The sequence below is a fragment of the Nomascus leucogenys genome, chromosome 17 (assembly GCF_006542625.1).
Source record: "Nomascus leucogenys isolate Asia chromosome 17, Asia_NLE_v1, whole genome shotgun sequence".
Classification (NCBI taxonomy): Eukaryota; Metazoa; Chordata; class Mammalia; order Primates; family Hylobatidae; genus Nomascus; species Nomascus leucogenys.
This window is the reverse complement of record NC_044397.1, coordinates 11,917,047-11,938,787: the sequence shown is the minus strand read 5'-3', so window position 1 is coordinate 11,938,787 and position 21,741 is coordinate 11,917,047. Positions and strand designations below refer to the sequence as shown.

The following is a 21,741-nucleotide window of genomic DNA, read 5'->3' as shown; positions in this document are numbered from 1 at the left end:
CTATCAGACACTGTCACGTTAACCAATTTAACCACACTAAACACAATGCAAATATACTACATGTTATACTAATATTATTTCCTTCAGATTAGAGTTTGGCACTCCATGATCCAATCTATAGTCAATGTGTTCACTACTACAGAAACAGATGTGCTTTATTATCAGGTACAATGGGATTTTATCCTAAGCCCATTTAATTTTTGCAAATTCAGTTAAATTGTAAATATACTATAAATTACATTTTGCATACATACTTTTTCATATCTAGTATCACTGGTTACATTAATCATATATATCACTACACAGGAGTTTCATGCAGAAAGCCATACATACTATAATTAATGATTTAAGGGATTTTCAAGGGTAATATTAACTGTATAATATTTTTGCTTTACTAATAGATTTCAGAAGCTGACCTCTTTGTTAAGGTATAGTCTAGTAATCAACTAAAAACTACCATGATGTATATTCTAAAAGAGAACTTCAAGGCTTTAATGTATATGCACATGCACACATGTGTGTGTATGTGTGTGTATGTGTAATGACATATATTTTTTAATACAGGAAACTTAAATAATACAATGCCACTTACCTTCTCTATATCCCCCTCCCTACACACATAGTAGAGTGCCTGCATTCTCAGTGCTTCCACATTTTGGCTATCTTGGAGCAGCAACCTGCAGGAAAACAATTTAGTTAATGTCACAATAAATTTTTATATTTTCTTTTATTTGAGGGCATGAAAAGTTGGTTTGCTTGCCTCACTATTCCACTGTTCAAATAAGTAATTTTCATTAGAAAATGTCATCTGCTTTGTGAAAATTATCAACTTTATTATTTAAACAAGTAAAAGTCTCTGGAATTTAATTTTTAATATGTTTTTAAAAGATAAGAATAGATTATACTAGTCTCATTAAATCTTGTGGCAATCCTAAATAAAGTATTAGCTAACCATATACAACAGTATAGTAAAAGAATAATTCACCTTAACCAGGCTGACTTATTACAGGAATTCCAGGAATGCAAACCAGGGTCAAACATTACAATACCTACTAATGTTATTCACAACAACAGATTCCTATGTGACAAAAACAAATGAGAAAATATTACATTAAAAATCCTATTAATAAATGGAACAAAAACCAAAAAGAAAAAATAACAAGCATAAATTTAAGAAAGGTGCAAAAGCTATAAAATTCCTATGAAATTGTACTCAGGGACATTTTTAAAAACAACTGAACCAAAAAGGTAATGCCCTAGACTTCTCTTATTATGGATGATGTGGTACACATCACAATTACTGGTTCCAGTTTTTCAACCCTCCCTGAGTACGTGTCTTCTGCCATGTAACTAACTACAAAAGTTGGAGTGTACCCTACTGCTTCTTGACTAGGGACTTGGACATTTTTCTTATACTGGCCAATGGAATGTGGGCAGGAATAGCAGTGTATCAGCCTAAATTTTAGAGGTACTGCGTATTTCTGCTTGTTCTCTTGCACCTGCTGTCAGTATAAGAATTTCCTCTGGGTAGTGGCTGCTACTTGTCGTGAGTCCAGGGGAAAACACTATTGGAGGTGCTTGGACTCTTGAGTCCAAACTGCAATGATGTGCCACACTCACCCAGCTGCATCTGAACTGAAGTGGGGCCGAGCCAAGCCTTGCCTGAGATCAGCAGACCTTTGACAATCCACAAAAATGTGAGGAAAGAATACTTATTATTATATGTCCTGACATTTGTGGTTGTTTGCTATACACCAATAGCTGCCTGATATAATAATGGTCATTTTTGGGAAAGAAAATTTTTTTTCCCCACAAATGACTACACATTTAATGCAATTCAAACCAAAATCTTCTATGGTTTCTTTTTTATTATTTTGTAAATTGATTATGACAGTCAAGAGCAAAAAAAAGAGCCAACAAAACTGTTATAAGAGAAATATGGCAAAACCCCGTCTCTACTAAAAATACAAAAAATTAGCAGGGCGTGGCGGTGGGTGCCTGTAATCCCAGCCACTCAGGAGGCTGAGGCATGAGAATTGCTTGAACCCAGGAGGTGGAGGTTGCAGGGAGCCAAGATCGCACCACTACACTCCAGTCTGGGCAACAGAGCAAGACTCTGTCTCAAAAAAAAAAAAGAAAAAAAAGAGAAGAAACATGATGGAGAACTTGTGATAAAAATTATCAGAGTCCACCGAAAACCGAGGAGAGAATAGGCTCACTTAAAAAAAAAAGCGTATTTAGAACCAGTTATATACCAAAGAAAAACAAGAGCTTTTAGCATATGAAAAATTGCTCAATGTCAACACAATAAAAGAAATGAAAATAAAAATATCTCTCTTTCAGATTGGTTGAAAAAAAAAATACACACACTGAAAATGGCCAGAATTGGTGAGGATAAGGTAAGGGAACATGCAATAGACTACTAGTAGGAGGGTAAATTAGTACAATTTCCTAGGAGAGCAATTTGGCAGTGCCCATCAAAATTTTAAATTTATATACTTGAGGCAGAGACCACAATTTGTCTCCTCAAATCCATTTTCTCCTTATTTGCTTGGGCATGTGGCTAACCAACACTTCCTAGGTATCTTTGCATTTAGAGGTGGTCAACATGAAATAAAGTAATATATGCCATTTCTGGGCCTGGGCTTTAATAAAAAGTGGAATGACTTCTCTACATTACCTTTCCCTTTCTGCCAGGTGTTATGAGGTCTTAGGAGATGGCAGGACTGCAAGATAGAAAGAGTCTAGGTCCGTTAAAAACAGTGTGGAGCAAAGCTGCCTGATCACTTCTAACATTTACCCAAAACAGTTATATATGGGGAAACATTCTTCTATTACACTGAATCATTATATGTTTAGATCTGTTTTTGTAGCAGCTTAGCCTACCCTAACAAATACAGTATCTTGGATTCAACAATCTCTCCTTTGGGAAACTTCTCTGCAGATATAGTCCTACATGTGCTCAAACAGGTATGTGTGTATGTGTGTGTGTACACTGCGCTACACTGAACAGTGAAAAATAGAAAACTGCTTAGGTGCATACCAGTGGGGAGAGATTAAACAAATTATTTGCATTTTCAATTCGTAGAATGCTACTCAATTTTAAAATGATTAGGGAAAGGAAGAAATAAATAGATGTTTACAGATGACATGAACATCTATGTAGAAAATCTAAAAGAATCAATTTAAAAAACTCCTGGAATCAACAAGCGATTATAGCAAGATTGTAGGATATGAGGTTAATATATAATATCAATTGCTTTCCTATGCACTAGCAATGAACAAGTGGTATTTGAAATTAAAAACACAATAACATTTACACTAGCACTCCTTAAAGTAAAATACTTAGGTACATATAAATCTAACAAAATATGTGCAAGATCTCTATGAGGAAAATTTTTAAATTCTGACAAAAGAAATCAAGGAAAAACCAAACAAACGGAGAGACATTCCATGTCATGGATGCAAGGACAATGTAAGATGTTAGTTCTTCCCAATTTGATCTGTAAACTAACTCAATGCAATCCCAATCAAAATCCCAGCAAGTTATTTTGTGGATATTGACAAACTGATCCTAAAGTTTACACAGATTAGCAAAAAATCCCAGAATACCAACATACTACTGAAGGAAAAGAGCAAAGTTAGAGGTCTGACATTAGTTGACCTCAAGACTTACTATAAAGCTTCAGTAATCAAGACAGTAGTGTGGTATTGGTGAACGAACAGACAGGTCAATGGAACAGGGTAGAAATCACAGAAATAGACCCACATAGATAGTAAACTGATCTTTGACAAAAGAGCAAGGACAATGCAATGGAGAAAAGACACTCTTTTCAATAAATGGCACTGGAAAAACTGGACATCCACATGAAAAAAATGAATATAGATACAGACCTCACCTTCACAAAAATTAATCTGAAATAGATCACAGAGCTAAATGTAAAACATAAAACTATAAAATTCCTAGAAGATAATACAGGAGAAAATCTGATGGCCTATGGTTTGATGATGACATTTTAGATACAACACAAAACGCATAATTCATGAAAGAAAGAGTTGATAAGCTGGACTTCATTAAAATTAAAAATTTCTGCTCTGTGAATGACAAGCCACAGACTGGGAGAAAATATTTATCAGATATACATATATCTGATAAAGGATTGTTTTACAAAATATACAGAGAACTCTTCAAACCCAACAATAAGAAAACAAACAATTAAAAGATGAGCCAAAGACCTTAACAGACAACTAACTAAGCAAGATATACAGATTGCAAATAAGCATATTTAAAAATGCTCCACGTCATGTCATCAGGGAAATGCAAATTAAAATAAAAATAACAATGAGATACCACTACAAACCTATTAGAATGGCCAAAATCCAGAACACTGGCAACATCAAATGCCGATGAAGATGTTTTAAAGCAAGAGAAACTCTCGTTCATTGCTGGTGGGAATATAATATGGTATAACATCTTTGGAAGATAGTTTGGCAGTTTCTTACAAAACTAAACATACTCCTACCATATGATTCAGGAATTATATTCCTTGGCATTTGATCCAAAGGAGTTGAAAACTGATGTCCATACAAAAACGTGTACAAGGTTATAGTAGCTTTATTCATAAATGCCACAATTTGGAAGCAATCAAGATGTCCTTCAATGGATAAAACTGTGGTACATCCAAACAATGAAATATTATTCAGTACTAAAAAGAAATGAGCTATCAAGTCATGAAAAGACATGCAAGAAAGTTAAATGCATAATACTAAATGAAAGAAGCCAAGCTGAAAACGCTACATATTGTATTATTCCATATTACAGACATTCTGGAAGAGGCAAAACTATAAAGGCAGTAAAAAGAGCAGTGGTTGCAAGGAGTTGGGGAGATGGAGGGATATATAGTGGATACACAATAAAGATAATTTTTAGGGCAGTAGAAATATTCTGTATGATACTATAATGGTGGATACATGTGATTACACGTTTGTCCAAACCACTAGCATGTACAACATCAAAAGTGAACTGTAATATAAATGACGGACTTTGGGTGACTATGGTGTAAGTTCATCCACTGTAACAAATGTACCACTATGGTGGGAGATGTTGATAACTGGGCAGACTATCTATGTGTGGAGGCAAGGAATATATGGGAAATCTCTGTACCTTTTGTTTAATTTTGCTGTGAACCTAAAACTACCCTAAAAATGCTGTCTTTTAAAAAACAGTTTGGTGTATCTATGTGAATAGGTATAAAATGATATCTATGAAATACTCAAAGAGAAAAACAAGTGTAAAAGTACATTATGAGTCTATTTCTTATTTTTAAAACACCCTCAAAATATATACATATTTTAAAAATATATAGAAACCACACACACACACACACACACACACACACATACACAGTGCCTAGAAAAAAAATCTTGAAAGATATATACATCAAAAAATTACTAGTGCCCAAATTGTGGCCTTCAAATATCATATCACACTAAAAGAGATTAGATTGCCTTGGACAAATGACTGACACCTACTTGGGGAAGTAATACACAAAATGAGCCTGGACAGCTTGTCATACCAAATAGCAAAGTAACTATCAAACACTACTAGGATCATGTCAAAAGGACTTAAGAACAACTTGAAGAAGCTTCTAATAGAGAAAAGACTGCAATTATAACGACTGAAATGTCCAGAAGCACTCATCTAAATCCATGCCATGTAAAATAAACAAACCTAAGCCACTAATCAATTACCAATGAAGGATGCTAAGGAATTCTTGGCATTTTTTTTTAAACCTGGAAATAAAGGAAAAGATTTAAGCATCTTATCCTACTTTTCTTATATGAACCACATCACTCAGTAACTAACCAGGGGAAGTTTTTCTTTATAGGTATTCTAGCTAAGAAACAAAGAAAGAATGACAGAATTCAAATGTAACCCTACCATAATCCCTATGAATCAAGCACCTAGGTAATGAGCATGAATAACTGCTGATACCACAAAAAGAGAGAGACAAGCAGACATTCTGTCACTGTGATGAAAGACAACAGTACCACTCATGAAGTAATTGCCAAAACAACAAAATTGAATGTGAATTTAATCAAACCTCTAGATCCAACTACCAACTTACAGGAAATAGAGAGGATAAAGCAACAAGTTGTACTACACCATGGCAGACAAACAACAAAATCTAGATCATGGAAAATGCTACAGGACAAAACACTGGTTTCTTTAACTTAAAAAAATGGCAAGGAGAAAAAGAGAAGGGAAACAGGGAAATAGAAAAGAAGGCAGGAAGAAGGAGGGAGGGAGAGGGAAGAGGGGAAGGAGAGAGATACGAAAGGGGAGACAAAGAAAGTGAGAAAGAACTTAGAGACTGGGAGGGAGTTTAGAGACTTTAAAGATATAAACCAATCACAATATGTAGACTTATTTGGATCCTGATTAAAAAATAATTTATTTAAAAAACACAATATTTGAGACTACTGGTAATTTGAACACTGGATATTTGATATTAAAAAACTATTTTTAATCTTATATATGTGATAATGATATTGCCATTATGTTATAGAGGGAAAAGAATTATCCTATTTTTTTCAACGCATCTTGTGATACTTAACAAATGAAATGATGCAGAGTTTTGAATTTGCTTCAAACTGAAAATTAAAGCCAAGAAGCAAATGGGGGTTTAGACATGTGGTGACATTAGCTGGGGGCAGGAAACAGGTAAGAGTACCTCATGATGTTATTCTGTCTGCTTTTACATAAATCTGAAATTCTCCATAATAAATGATAGACGATCTTAGCAAAGATGTTACCAAGATGTTCGGCCCTGAGATAGCCATTAATATTTTGTCAGATATGAATAAAAGTTAGACATGCTTGCAAGTCACTTATTCTGAAGATTCTAAGACAAGCTTTATACTTTGATCCAAACTGAAGTAAAGGTGACTTTCTATGCAATTTATACTTCATTTGTATCTTGAAAGGATCTTGCTTATTGTTTGCATGAGAAGTTCTATTAAGACATTCTGATTTTAAAGGTATATTTGTATTACCTATGAAATTTACTTTTCTGTAACTTTAGTATTAAGTGACATGAATTCATCTGTTAGAAAGTATTGATTTGTGACTCAAATACATTTATTCTTGATCTCATGGCTTTAAATCACATCTATGTGTCAGTGACTCCAAAATATTAGCTATAGCCTAGACCTCTCACAAGAACTCCAGATTCAGACATCCAGCTGCCTGACCATACATCCACCTCGACTTTGACTTCTCGTAGGCATTTCAAACTTACGATGTTGAAAGCTAAACTCCTTACCTGCCTTGAAACCTTCTTTTTCCATAATCTCCCTGTCCAGCTGAAGCAAACTCCATCCTCCAGCACAAGTAGTGGGTAAGAGCACAGACTCTGGGACTAGAGTGCTCTGGATTTGAATCCTGACTCCACCACTAAGTAACTGTGTGGCTTTGGAGAAACTTCTTAACCTCTTTGGACCTTAGTCCATTCAGTTGTAAAACAGAAATATTAATAGTACCTTCCTCTTAGGGTTACCCTAGGAATAAATAGCACTTCCTATGAGCCAGGCATACTGAACACTTCACAACAGTTATCATCATTGTTGTTGTTATTCTGGTAGTTTAGGCCAAAAACCTTGGAATCACCTTAAACTATTCTTTCTCTTACTCCTAAACAAAATGCTACAGGTCCAGATTCCAATCACTTCTCAAAGCACTTCCACCACAACTATACTAGGCCTGCCCCTACCATTTCTCAATGATGGCAACAGCTTTCAAAAGGTTCTCCCTGCTTCTGCCTTTGCCTCCTCACCCACAGTCTGTTTTGCACATGGCAGAGTGACTCCTTTAAAACAGAATTTAGATGATGGCACTCCTATGCTCAAAATCGTCTGGTAACCTTATGCTTCAGAAGAAAACCCCAAATCCTTATATGGCTGACAAGACCCTTCACCATCTAGCACGGGCTCACTCCCACCCTTTGTCTCAGACCTCACACCTTACTCACCTCTCTTACTCCTTCCCACTCCTCAAACATATAACATGTGCTCCCGCCTCAGGCACTCTGCATTTGCTTTTCCTTCTTTCTGCAAAGTCTTCTCTCAAGTATCTACATGGCTTACTCCCTTACCTTCTTTAGAAGATGGCTCAAAGGCCTCAGCCTTCCATGACAATCCCATAAGACTGAACCCCTCAACACTCCCCATCTCTTTCTTGGTTTATCTTCTCCCCATAGCACTTATACTTTCTAACATACTACACAATATACTTATCTGGTGTGCTTAGTATATGGATCCTCTCACTTGAATATAAGCTTCATGACCACATAGATATTGGCCTGTTTGCCTAAAAAGAGTGTCTGTCTTAAAACAGGAATCAAATATTTATGTAAATCAATAAATTCAATGTTTAAAAGCAGTATGACTTTAAGTATTTCCTCAGTTCCATACTGTTTGAAAAAAATCAAATTTAAAAACTCTTATAAAAAAATTCACATAGATTTCGCTTTTTCTCAAAATTATAACCAAATCCAAAGAGACTTGTGTCATCTTTTATTACTTAACCTTTGTGCTGTCTCAACTGTCTGGTCCCAATCTTGCAAGGCCAGTTGTAATTTCATTTTCTTAACAAAAGCGGGAAGGAAGCTCGGAAACTTCACAATAATCTGGTTCACAGTCTCCAGGGCACCTGAATAATTCTGGCGCATCTCAAGGCATTGTGCCTAATGGAAGGGAAAACAAAGTGATATTCAAACTGTGATCATTCATATCAAAGTTCTCATAATGCAGAGCAGGCAGAGTATGAGTGTTTAATACTTACTGACTTTTCTACGAGGAGCAGTTATCACTTTTAATGAGAAAAGTAGTAAGTTTTTGTCAAAACAAAATTTTAAAACATCACAGAATAATACAAATACATTATATAAGCTATTGTGTTTTAAAATTTACTTTCAAATGGCTGAAAAACATGATTAAAGGACACAATTTTTAAAAATGTTCTCAGAAATACCATAAAATAGTTTCCATTTAGAACAGGAAAATTATCTTTTTAGATTAAAATGTTTCCAGGAAATTTTCAAGTAGCATCTAAAATTTTAAGAAATTTTAGAAATTTTGCATCTTTTTTGGGAAATTATTTTCAGGTTAAAGAATATATGATTTTAAAGAACAAGCAAAATAAAGTTCAAACAAATCCCTCCACTTCAACATTTTTCACTTCTATGAATTATCTGAAGGAAATAATTGGACAAGACGACAAGGAAGTACATAGATGATATTTATGGCAGAATTGTTTATGTATAAAATAATCCCAAATGCACCTAGAGGAGAAAATTATAGTATATATAATTTAATAAAATGTTAAGTAACCATTAAAAATGATGATATAAATTTGTAGATGTAGATTTACTGACATGAAGAGATATTATATATAATAGTTTAACTGGTTATTTCCAATGGTGATGTTCATTTTCTCATTCAGATGTTATTGTATTTTCTGAAAAAAAGTTTTACTATGTTCGTGTATCTCGTAGTCAGAAAAAATAAAGCTATAAATATAGTTAGTACATTAAAAAGAGATGATGCAGCAAATTTTTATCAACTAGCTTTTCTTTAAGAGAAGGAAAATGATCAAGAAAAGTATATGGCTAATTTCTTCAGCAGTGCTATTAGGTAAAACTTGAGGGTAGTGGGCCTGAACACAAGATGTTCAACAGGCTTACTGTCCACACAAAGTGACAGGAAAAGTGATGTGGAGACATTAACAAAAGTCAAGACATGAATCCTCTCCCCTTTCTTTTTTATCCCTCCAAATTATTGCTTATCTAACAGACTGTCATTGCCAACATATAATTTCTTTTTGCTGAGTCAAAAAAAAACATTAAGGCATTTAGAAAGCATCAATGGGGATTGAAGGGTCCTACTTAAATATTTCCACCCATCAATAAGTTCTAATGACTCCGTCAATTGCTCATCCCTCAAAATGTATGTCCGATCATGTTATTTCTCTGTTCAAAACTTTGTATTGGCTGCCTGTCTCTCTAATTGAAGGTAGAAGCCAAAGGCCTTACAGAACAGGCCAGGCCCACCACTCCTCCTCACCCCCATCCCACCTTTCTTCCTCAGGCCTTCACTTCTGTTCTCTTTACTCAACCCACTTTGGCCTCCTTGCTAGCCCTGAATACACCTTAGGGTACCTGAACTCATCATCTCCTCTATTTGAAATACTTTCCCTGAGATGCCTGCAGGGCTTTAACCCTCACCTCCATAAATGTGTTTGCTCAAATGTCACTTTCTCTGACCACTTCATGTAAAACTGGAAGTTCATGCCCTAGCTTTTCCAGCTATATTTTCCATTATACTTATCACCTTCTAATATACCATATAACTCACTTATTTTGTTTATTGTCTGCCTCCATCAGTAGGATATAAGCTCCATAAAAACAAGAGGTTTTCTCTTGCTCAGGGTTTCTAATATCTAGAGGGATGCCTCACATACATAAGACACATAATAAATGCTGAGGAAAGAATGTGTGAACCAAAACAACAACAACAATTAACAGTTATGGCTGATCCAGGATTCAGGAGCTTTGGCAGGGAATACATTTCTCTAGTGTATTGCTCATTGTCCTACACAAATGCCAGTCCACCTTACGGCTGTGAGCTGATAACAGTATCATGAAAATTATCAACTTTTTTGAGCTACTTGGTTTTGTCAGGTTTCAAATATATTATGAATACATTCTGAAACGTGATTTATTTACTGTAACTCCAACTCACCTTACCCAGCAGAGCAAAAGTATCATTCCCATCTTGGAGTCCCTCTTCAAAATACTTCAGTGCTTTTTTAGTGTAAGGCTCTTTTCCTCTTGTAATATCAAGCCATGCTTTCAAAACGTGTCCCTGTAAAATGAATAATTCTATTTTTACTTTTTTAGAAATGAAAGAAATAAATGTTAAGAGCCTAATGTCATTTTTCTGGCAATTAATAACAAAAAGGACTCTATCAAATATGTTATGAACAATAAAATTCTGTTAGTGAAATCACTTTTGAACCCTTGCCAGCCTAGTGTCTTGGGAACTTTACTACAAATTTCAGCCTTTAACATTACTATTAAGCTCAATATTAAAATTAAGGAGCTTATCAAATATTCCATTAGTGTTAAAACCATTATTTTCTCTGAGACTTTGCTAGTAATTGACGATTAATAACACTTAAACATGAAATTCAATATACAGATGAGAATTTGTTGTCTCTTTTTGGACAAACAGTCTAAATGAACTAAGATGAAATAACAAGATGTCTTGCTTCACATATCTTAAAGATTCAGATAATCTGGCAATGATCTTCTTAACCTCTTTGATGAGTCCATTGAATTTCAAATGACAGGTGGATGGCCTGAGAAATTAGAAACTGAAGAACTCATGGATATTTATCTTTACACATGTTAGTGGGCCAATGGGTTGTAAGACATAAAGGATTGAAAACAAGATGAAAACTGGTTATTTTTCTCTTTAAGGTCAAATAAAAAACTGCGAAATGTGTTCTTCTATTAAAAAAATCTAGGTTAACTGACAAATTTATAAACCTTTAACTAAGACTATATTTACCTACCTGTATTTCACCTGAAAATACAAATAAGGATCTTAACCAATGCTATGTGTTAAATCAGTGCCATTATTTGAATGGTTTTAACTATTGTCTCTGTGTGGATGATTCCCAGCCTATATTTCTAGCCGAAAACCTCTTCTAAATTTTTCTTTTTCCAGAAATTCATCTGCTATCTCCATCTTACTGTTCTGCCAGCACCAGAAATACAGCATGTCTTAACTCAAATAGATCACTTCCCTTTAAGATTAGTTTCTTATGCTGATGTATTTTCTATTTATGCTAACTGGTCTCTAATTTTTTTAGGCTTAAAGCCTCAAAGACATCCTAATATGTCACAACTTGTTATCTTTCCAAACTATTTATTATCAGTTCACAGGTCCTGTGAGTATTTAAAAATTTGAACTTTGTACTCACTGTACAATATTTTAGTGTAGTGCCTCAAAACCTTCTGCAAGGAAGTACTATCTTTTTATTTTCGCTGCATTTCAGTTTATTCTCAAGCCACTTCATCCAAGAAACCATTGTCAAATTAATCTTCTGGATTTGCACTCTAATAAAATCACTACCATAATTAAAAGTCTTCAATAGCCTCTCAATGCATGTCAAATCAGATACAAATATTTTTAACTAGCAGTCAAGATCCTTCAATTTGTCTCAAGTTACCTCTCCAAGCTTTTCTTCCCGTCTCGTTATCAACGTATCCTATGTTCCATCAAATATGAGTATCTCAGTGTACCCTCAAGTGACATGTCTCATTTCCATCTATTATTTCTCACCTTGGGAGTATCTACTTCCCTTTTCCATAATCTTTGCCTGTTGAAATTGTATCCATCTTTCAGGTTTTAGCTCAAATGCTAGTTCCTTCAAAAAAATTCTTTCACATTCTCTTAACACTTAAGTGTGTGATCTCTCCTTAATTTAAAACAGTGCCTAGCACAAAGTAAGCAAGCAATAAATGTTAGCTATTATTTTCTTGCATACTTTAATCACATATCTCTCATATCATCTATCATTTTTCTCACAATATTAGCTGGGGATGTGCTCTATGCCACTACTGGGTTATTCATTCATGAAAGCAAAGTTTATGTATTATTTTCCTTTGCATTATTAACAGTACAAATAATGGTGCCTTGTATCTAGAGCTGTTCAGTAAGGAGAGAGGGAGAAAGGAAAGAACAAAATATGGAGGGAAGGAGAAAAAGGAACAGAAAAACAGAGGGAAGGAACCAGGCAGGGATCTTTGAAGACTCAGTAGCATAAAACTAACCTTAGAGAATTCCTATTCTACAATACACTATTAACCATACTGATAACCATAAATGGATTAAAATAAAGCTGTTATTTACAAAGTGGCAATAGAGTGGACAATAATAAAGAGCTAAACCACAGATACTATTGGATATATCAGTAACATAAGCATTTTTTAATGTTATTATTTTAAACTCAGAAAAATAGCTACCTGTTTACTACCATCTGACATTTTGATCATTCTGTCAATATATTCCCTTGCTTTATCATGGCGACCAATGTGCCATAAAAATAAGCCTGCATGGTATAAGGCTTTCTCTCCAGCTCCTTTACGTTGTTCCTTCACTCTGGCATCTGATTCCAGAATAGCTTCTCTATCTGGGAGGGGAAAATGATATTAAATAAAAATTAAATTCTGGATCAGGTATTTATAATAGGTCAGATAATTAACAAGGCAAAAAATTTACTTCTCTCTATAGTGGTACTGTCTAATAGAAATAAAATGCAAACCATATATGTAACTTATAATTTTCTAGTAGCACTTTCAAAGAAATAGAAAGAAACAATTAAAATTAATCTTAATGTTTTATTTAGCCCAATATATCTAAGATATAATTTCAATGCATCATTGATATAAAAATTAATGAGATATTTTGCATGCTTTTTCCTTACTAACTGTGAAGTCTGGTATTTCATACTAACAGCATATCACAATTAAGACGCTAAATTTTGGCTGGGTGCGGTGGCTCACGCCTGCAATCCCAGCACTTTGGGAGGCCAAGGCGGGTGGATCACAAGGTCAGGAGATCGAGACCATCCTGGCTAACACGCTGAAACCCCGTCTCTACTAAAAATACAAAAAAAAAAATTAGCCAGGCGTGACAGCGTGCACCTGTAGTCCCAGCTGCTGGGGAGGCTGAGGCAGGAGAACGGCGTGAACCCGGGAGGTGGAGCTTGCAGTGAGCAGAGATCGCGCCACTGCACTCCAGCCTGGGTGACAGAGCAAGATCCCGACTCAAAAAAAAAAAAAAGTTAAATTTAAAAATACTTCATTTGTAGTTTTCATAAAACTTATGGCTGAAAAGATTTTTAGACTCAAGTTATTCCTAAATAAGTTTTCTAATAACTGAATCAAGTATCATTTTTAAGTTTAAAAAGTAAATTAATTAGAATTAAATAAAATTTTAAATTCAGTTCCTCAAACTTGCTAAAAAAGCAGTATATGGCCAGGCATGGTGGCTCACACCTGTAATCCCAGCACTTTGGGAGGCCGAGGTGGGTAGATCACCTGAGGTCAAGAGTTTGAGACCAGCCTGGCCAACATGGTGAAACCCCATCTAAAAATAAAAAACAAAAATAGATGGGCTTGGTGGTGGGCACCTGTAATCCCAGCTACTTGGGAGGCTGAGGCAGGGAGAATTGCTTGAACCCGGGACACGGAGGTTGCAGTGAGCCTAGATTGCACCACTGCACTCCAGCCTCGGCAACAGAGGAGGTATATGGTTAAGGATCACTGTAGTGCACAATACAGCTATAGAGTTTACATCATTCCCAAAATAGAAAGGCTGTGTATACTAATATTTTTTAATAATTTGACTTGTAAAAATGTATAATGGTTCTAACCACAATTAATAGGAACAGGTCCAGTATTGGTACTCAAAGTATTAATAATTCTTAAATACAATTCTAAAATATATAAACATGCCAGCTACTGTTATGGGTCAGTAAAAAGATGGCCTAATTCCTGTTATAGTTTAATACTGACTGCTCCTTTAAATAGATAACTCTATTCACTTACATTAAATCTATACTCTCTCTCTCTCTCATATATATAAGTATCTGCTTAGGACACAGAAGTCAATTACACCCAAACCCTGAATGGAATCAGAATCAGAATCAGCCATGCAATGAGGAAGAAGAAATGTAAGTTGAGGCCTGTGATTCCAACAGTTCTCTTTCTGGAATGGTTACCAAGGAGAAAGGTATGTGACTCTTCCTTTCAACTCTAATGATATAAATTTAAATGTGAAATTAACAAGGTACAATCTAATGAGTTAAGGAAACAAAAGTGTTTCTCTAAGTCTATAGATTGCTTAGCAAGAAGACCCTTTTCTCCTCTCCCCACCCCTACAATCCCTTCAGAAGTGTTCATTAAACAGCCATGATACAGAAACAGAAATAAGAAAACAAACAAACAAACAAAAACAACTACCAGGCAGGAACAGGCACTGTACAGGAAATCTTTCCTACTCAGATTTCTATCACGTCCCTAATGAGGAATCAATCAGCTCTAATACTGTCTGCACAAAGCTGTTGCCAGATCTCAGCCTTTTTATAAGCAGGGTTTACATCAGCACCCTGGAAGAATGTATACTAAGAATCTGGAACTTTCCTAGGTGGTATTTACAGACATCTGGACCCCTACTAGAGCTCAAGTCCATTCAGCATAATCCTTGGTGCAAAGCGGAGTTAGCACTCAGATGCCTCTGAACAGTATTTCTGATTCCATCATTTCAGTGTCCTGCAAATCACAGTGTCCAACAGAATCAACACTGGTAAAAATAACCAATTAAATAAAAACTTGATTCTAATAATAAATTATTTTGTACTAATTTCTTTTATTTATACTAACTACAGCTCTCCCATGAAAATTTTCTGCTCTAGCTAAACACACTCCCACTGGAGTACGGAGAAAGGGGATCCACAGAAGAGCCTAATCCTGAACCACTTCCATGTATTTGCCCATCCATTTCTCCTGTCTGGCCAATACTCTTCATATTCAAATTCTACCAGTCCTTCAAAGATCAGATTAAGTTCCAAAATTTCAAAAGCCTTCTCAGCCTACTCTTACAGCTTAATAGTGCACACCAACTTCAATTAATTATAAACTCACTTGTTTCATTTTATATTATTTAATAGAAACGTTGGAATTTAATCTTGGTGTTTTTTACACTTTGTTTCCTCCACTAGATTACCAACTTGATGTCATGAACCACTTATTACAATTCTTTTGTAGCTTGTAACTGTATTAGGCACAGTTTCTTGAAGAAATTAAGCACATATTTACATGTTTTAAATAAATAAACTGTATTAGGCACAGTTTCTTGAAGAAATTAAGCACATATTTACATGTTTTAAATAAAAAACATTGATTTGCATATGTATGAAGGAGGTATGTCATACTTGGCTTTAGAAAAAAGTCTCGTCTAATATTCAAGGAACCAGTCTGTGACCTTTGTTTATTATCTAATTTTTTGAAACACAATCTATATTTACAATCCCATTAGCTGTTACTGGATATATATGGAAGAATATAACACTACTTCTTCATTACATATAATTTGGATACTCTTCTGCCTTCCCCATTAAGTTAACTATCCATTAAGACAGTTCACATAACTTTATTTTTTATTTTGTTTTTTTAGAGATGGAGGTCTAACTATGTTGCCCAGGCTGGCCTCGAACTCCTGAGCTCAAGTAATCATTCACCTCAGCCTCCCAAGTTGCTGGGATTACTGGTTTGAGCCACTGCGCCTGGCAGTTTACACAACTTTAATTGCTGGTTTATGTATAAATTTCCTTCTATAATCTAGTCATAATCTAGCCAACCTACTACTGCATAAAAATTTGCTGAATATCTCCCAAGAGCTAGCCCTCATAAAGGGTTTTAAGGCTCTCAAGAAGCTTAATATACAGAAACAAACTGCATTGGCTGTATATTTGCACAAAAGTTGTAAACTTGGCTGCTGCAGAGCAATTTATGTATATACGGTACCTGTTTTTTTGGCTGTCTTTTTTTTGTATAACAATTACTAATATACATTCCCCTTTATCTGAAAAAATCCCTATGTACTAATGAAACCTCTGCCGGAGGATATAAGGAACACGAAAGTAGTATAAGACACATTTCTTGTGCCTGATGAATTTACACCCTTGTCAGGAAGATAAACATACGTATAAATTGTATCTACAGAAAATACATAATATAGTGTGATCAGACTGAATGACTTGGTAACTGAGAAAAATCAAAATAAACTGAATAGGAAAAAATGTCCTAAGCATTGTATTTAAATATCATACCTGGATTAGGACTCATTTTATGGGCATATATCAGTGCAAGTAGAGAACAAAGTGATACATCTTGTTTATTTTTAATAGCCTCAAATTCTCGAAGAGCTTCTTGAGTTTTACCTGAAAATCAAGATTATGATATGAAAAATTGTTCTTAGTGCAAAGCAAGAATTTAAAACTGATGGAACATGTTTAATGATTAACACGTACCTTCCATTAATGTGCCATAGGCATGATAAAACCTGAAGACTGGATCACTTCCATACCTCTTAATTCCTTCACTGGCAACCAGTAACACATGATGGAAATACCTCTCTTGACAATAGTAATTAATCAAAGTCTAAATGGAAATAATGAAAAAATGTTATAAAGGAATTCTGGTGCTCTGAAATACTCTAAGAAGCAGATAATACTCTAACATCTAGAATAATGTAAAATTTAGGCAATGTGACTTTTTTCTTCCAAGTTTCTTAAAATACTGTCAATGGTTAGAACTCAATGCTAAGGATTGCAGAACTGAATGATCATAAAATTACCGAAATAATTCAATGTTTTCTAATAATTTAAATCCTTTTTCCTAAGTTTTTGTTAACAGCACCGAAATGAGGCTGCTTTCACCTTTTTTTCTTTGCCCACATTTTCTTGAACGTTTTAGAAAACAGAAAGGCAGACAATAAACAGGAACTAAAAAAAAAAAAGAAAAAAAGACAAGAGGCTTTCATTACCAGACCATAGGTTTCTCAAAAAAAAAAATCTTCTTTTTAAAATATCCAGTATTTTATTACAGCATTACAAAGTAATGACAAATTAAATTCTTCAACATATCATCAAATGTTATCTTACTCAGCTTCGAGTTCTGTGACAAATAAATTGTCAGTTAAGAATAAATAAACTATTTTTCAATGAAAATGGTTGTCTTCAAGCTTTTTCCAAAGTTATATTATTTCCATATACAAGACGAAACTACTATCAGGACCTACTAACTTCTGAATAAAAATGGGCCTGTGCTGTCTACCATTGAAAAATGGGTTATGTCTAAGGCTTGGTTGCTGACCTCATCAAAGACAGAAACCACACTTTCCCATCATCACTAGGATACACCTGATTCACCAGAAAGCAGTTTGGGCCACCCCATACCTACCTACCTGGACTCTACAGCTTGTTCAGTAGCAGTGAGAAATACAGGTGACTAAGTGACAGGATTGAAATCTAAGGGTGTCTAGACAGCTCTGGTTTGTTTTGTTTTGTTTTTGAGATTCCGTCACTCAGGCTGGAGTGCAGTGGCGCAATCTCTGCTCACTGCAATCTCTGCCTCCTAGGTTTAAGCGATTCTCCTGCCTTAGCCTCCTGAGCTGGGACTACAGACACACACCACCGCGCCTTGCTAATGTTTGTATTTTTAAGTAGAGATGGGGCTCCCCATGTTGGCCAGGCTGGTCTTGAACTCTTGACTTCAAGTGAGCTGCCCACCTGGGCCTCCCAAACTGCTGAGATTACAGGCATGAGCCACCACGCCCGTCCGACAGCTCTGTTTTATATAGTCTCTTGCTTCTGGAGGGCTATAGTCCATGTACTTCTCTAGATCAGTTAGGCGACTGTTCTCTGTAATTTTACTCTGCCTCCCTCCTTGTGATCCCTGCTCCCTAACCTCTTTTTAGCCATGTTTCTTAAAAGTGTGCTCCATACCCCATCTCCAGACCCCCACAACACACTTCAGTGAAGCGCAGTTTTCCTCCAATGCTCCAGTCCCTAAAGTTGCAAAATGACCTCTTACTTTGCCACAACTAAGGACACGTTTAATATCTTACTTGACTTCTGCACACTATCACTAAGCATCTATAATCCTCCTGAAAGGCAGTGGCATAGCACCATAAAAAGAACACGAATTTAAAGGCAAAAAGAATCTCTGGTCCTTCTTACAATGCCTCAGTCTGCTCATTTATAAAATGCTGTTAGTAATGCAAATGTACAGGTCACTGAGAATTAATTATCATAGTATAAGAGTTATATTCTGAGAAAAATAAGTTCCTCTGTATCCCATATGTTAATGGAATAAAAAAAAATGTGTCCTGCCAAGACCTCTTGTCTATGTTCCAGATTCATATTTCCATTTTCCACCTGCTACCCTGCTGCTCATGAATCCTCCCTTCCTATTTGCCCAGTCTCTCTAAGTCTAACCACTCAGTAGGTTCTTCTATTTCTCTAATCTACCTCCCACTAAACATACCTAATGCTACTGCCTTGGTTCAGGTTAGGTTGTTCAATCCAAAACATTTACTGACTGCCTACTAGTACCGAGGCACTGGGCTAGGTACTATGAATAGAAAGATGAGTAAGACATGGTTCCTGTCCCCCCAAAAAACTTACATTTTTCAGATGAGACTGTAATCTGAAGACTAACTGAAATATAATGTAGTAAATGTAAGAAAAGAACTTATAAATTCCTTAGGGAATGTGGGATAGTAACATTTTGACAGCTTTGAAAACTGAATGTGGTGTGAGGGGAGGATGGATGACTAAAATCAAGGGAAAGATTATTGGGGAGGATTTCAGAGCTGACTCTTGAATTGCAAACCCCTCATTCTCGCTCCACACACATACACACTCTTCCTATTTCCTTTTCATGATTCTTGAGGAAGGGGTAGGAGTTAGGAAGAGGAACTGCAACAACACAAATAACAAATCATCAATGGTACATTGGGATGGTAGTGGTGATGAAGATGACTAAAAGCCACTCCATACTCTAGAGCAGGGTTTGGCAAACCACAGTCTGTGGGCCATATCTGGCTGGCTGGCTGTACAGCCAGTGAACTAAGAATGGTTTTTATATTTTCCAGCTGTCAAGGAAAAAAAAAGAAAAATATTTCATAACGTGAAAATTACCTAAAAGTCAAATTTCAGTGTTCATAAATAAAGTTTTATTGAAACACAGCCATGCTCATTTAAGTACTGTCTATGGCTGTTTTGAACGACTAGGGCCAATTAGATGTGATAGACCATATGATCCATAAAGTCTAAAATGTACTATCTGGCCCTTTGTTGAGAAAGTTTGCCATTCCCTGCTCTGGACGCTTAAGTAAGACAGAGAGTATTGGACGATGAGGTTGGAGACGAAGGTGGGGTGAAGAGCCTCATATTAAGTACTTGGACTTGATCCTCAAGTCGTAAGTGATGAGGAGCCCCATTTTTACATTAAAGTGTTTTTATTAAAAAGTTCATTTGGGTGGCAGTGCAAATAATACATTTAAGGGAATGAAAAAATTTAAGGATATAGGGGGATAGCTAGAACAGAGGATAATGTAAAACTTCAGGCAGAAAAACAAGACATTTCAGCATTCCCTAACCTCCCACACCGCCAAATTGTCCTCCATCCACTTATCATCATCTCACAGGATACACATTTCATTTACCTACTTGTTGTCTGACTCCTCCTACTCCAATGTAAGCTCCAAGATTGGAAGAGTTTTTCTTGGTGTTATTATTTCAGTGCTTAGAACAGTGTTAGACACATAGGAGGCATTCAATAAATATTTGTTGAGTCGACTGAATTAGGGTTTTTCCCCAGCATTAATTAGCCTGTAAAATCTGGGAAGGCAGAAACTGTTCAGTTTTGCCCACTGCCATCTCCAGCTTCTAATGGACATACAATAACCCTTCATAAATATTTGCTGAACGAGTGATTCAGTGAACAAATGAATAGAGAAGACCAACACCCGAAAAGTTATTTTATTTTCAAGCCTCATGTCTTTAACTGTTTTATATCAGCCTTTCTTAAGTTGACCGTCATTGATATTTGCTGAATGGATGAGTCAGTGATAAACAGAGAAGACCATCACCCTAAAATAACCACGCCTCCACTTTTAAGTCTCACGTCTTTAATGGGTTTCATATAATCTTTCTGGGCTCTTTTTACCGTCCAGTGTGGGAGCTGACACTAGTTTGCCTTAAGTCCTTAAAAACCGCACCTGGAGGCGCAGTGTCATAGGTAACCCAAGCTTTCCTAGTAAACATGATACAAAAGTAAACACAACCAATAGCCTGGGGACCAGCAATTCAGAAACAGCGCGCGAGCGGGCTGCGCAGACCTGGGCTTCCCCAGCAGGGCCCGCGGAGACCGGCCCTGAGCAGAGGCTGCAGGCCCACCCTGCGACCCGAGCAGCCGGGGCACCGCAGGGAAACAGCGGCCTAGCGAAGCCACTCGAGCTCCCTCCGCGCCCCCGGGCCAACAGGCCGCAAAGGAACTCCGCCCGCCCGCCCGCTCGCCCGCTCGCCCGCTCGCCCGCTCACCTTCAATTCCTGCGAGTCCATGGCTGCCCCAAGGCCGGGCCGCGGGGCTCGGGGGAGTTGTCTCGCCACAGCCTGAAGGAAGATGCAGAATTCAGCGCCCCCAGCCTCCCGGAGCGCGCTAGCGCCCCGGAAACCGGCGGGAGGGGCGGAGTCGCGCCGCCATTGGCTGTCGGAGGGAGGGGCGGGCCTGTGTGGCGGGGATCTTGCTGTAATGGAGCAGGCGCGGCTGGGACCCGGAGGGAGAGCTGCGAAGGCAGCCCGGGAGGGTTCGGGCTGGGAAAAGGGCCTCCGCCGGATGGTGCAGCTGGAAAAGAAGGTCACATTGGGAAACGGCTGTCTGAGGACAGTGGGTGGGCGGGCCGAGGAAATGGAATTAAGGAATAAAGGAAACGGAGTACGAAGAAGGGGAAGTCTGTTAACTGTCACTGGTTGTAAAGGAAGACACCATTTTCTGCACGTTTGTCTGGAGGCGGATTCCCGCAGTGCGGCTCTCCGCAAGGCTC

The 21,741-nt window shown here is 36.7% G+C and overlaps 1 protein-coding gene and 1 long non-coding RNA gene across 5 annotated transcripts in view; one reads left to right on the top strand and one right to left on the bottom strand.

Annotated features, from left to right (window-relative positions):
* Nucleotides 1–21,370, bottom strand: part of TTC21B (tetratricopeptide repeat domain 21B) — an 81,240-nt gene extending 59,870 nt beyond the window's left edge. For 3 of the 4 annotated variants that reach the window (XM_030795972.1, XM_030795973.1, XM_030795975.1), the window contains exons 1-7: nucleotides 21,239–21,370; nucleotides 17,162–17,291; nucleotides 16,961–17,071; nucleotides 13,092–13,258; nucleotides 10,801–10,923; nucleotides 8,587–8,744; nucleotides 593–677 (exon numbers count right to left, since the gene is read on the bottom strand). In XM_030795972.1, coding sequence (XP_030651832.1) covers nucleotides 593–677; nucleotides 8,587–8,744; nucleotides 10,801–10,923; nucleotides 13,092–13,258; nucleotides 16,961–17,071; nucleotides 17,162–17,291; nucleotides 21,239–21,259 — 795 coding nt within the window. In that variant the 5' untranslated portion in view covers nucleotides 21,260–21,370. Of the gene's footprint in view, nucleotides 1–592; nucleotides 678–8,586; nucleotides 8,745–10,800; nucleotides 10,924–13,091; nucleotides 13,259–16,960; nucleotides 17,072–17,161; nucleotides 17,292–21,238 lie in introns of those variants that run through there. The other variant, XM_030795974.1, reaches the window with a different exon arrangement.
* On the top strand, nucleotides 1,223–15,832 carry LOC115830873. Its single transcript, XR_004026383.1, has 5 exons — nucleotides 1,223–1,697; nucleotides 2,344–2,399; nucleotides 14,717–14,862; nucleotides 15,398–15,435; nucleotides 15,545–15,832. It is a non-coding gene; the product is annotated as an uncharacterized LOC115830873 (long non-coding RNA).
* Nucleotides 21,371–21,741: the final 371 nt, after the last annotated feature.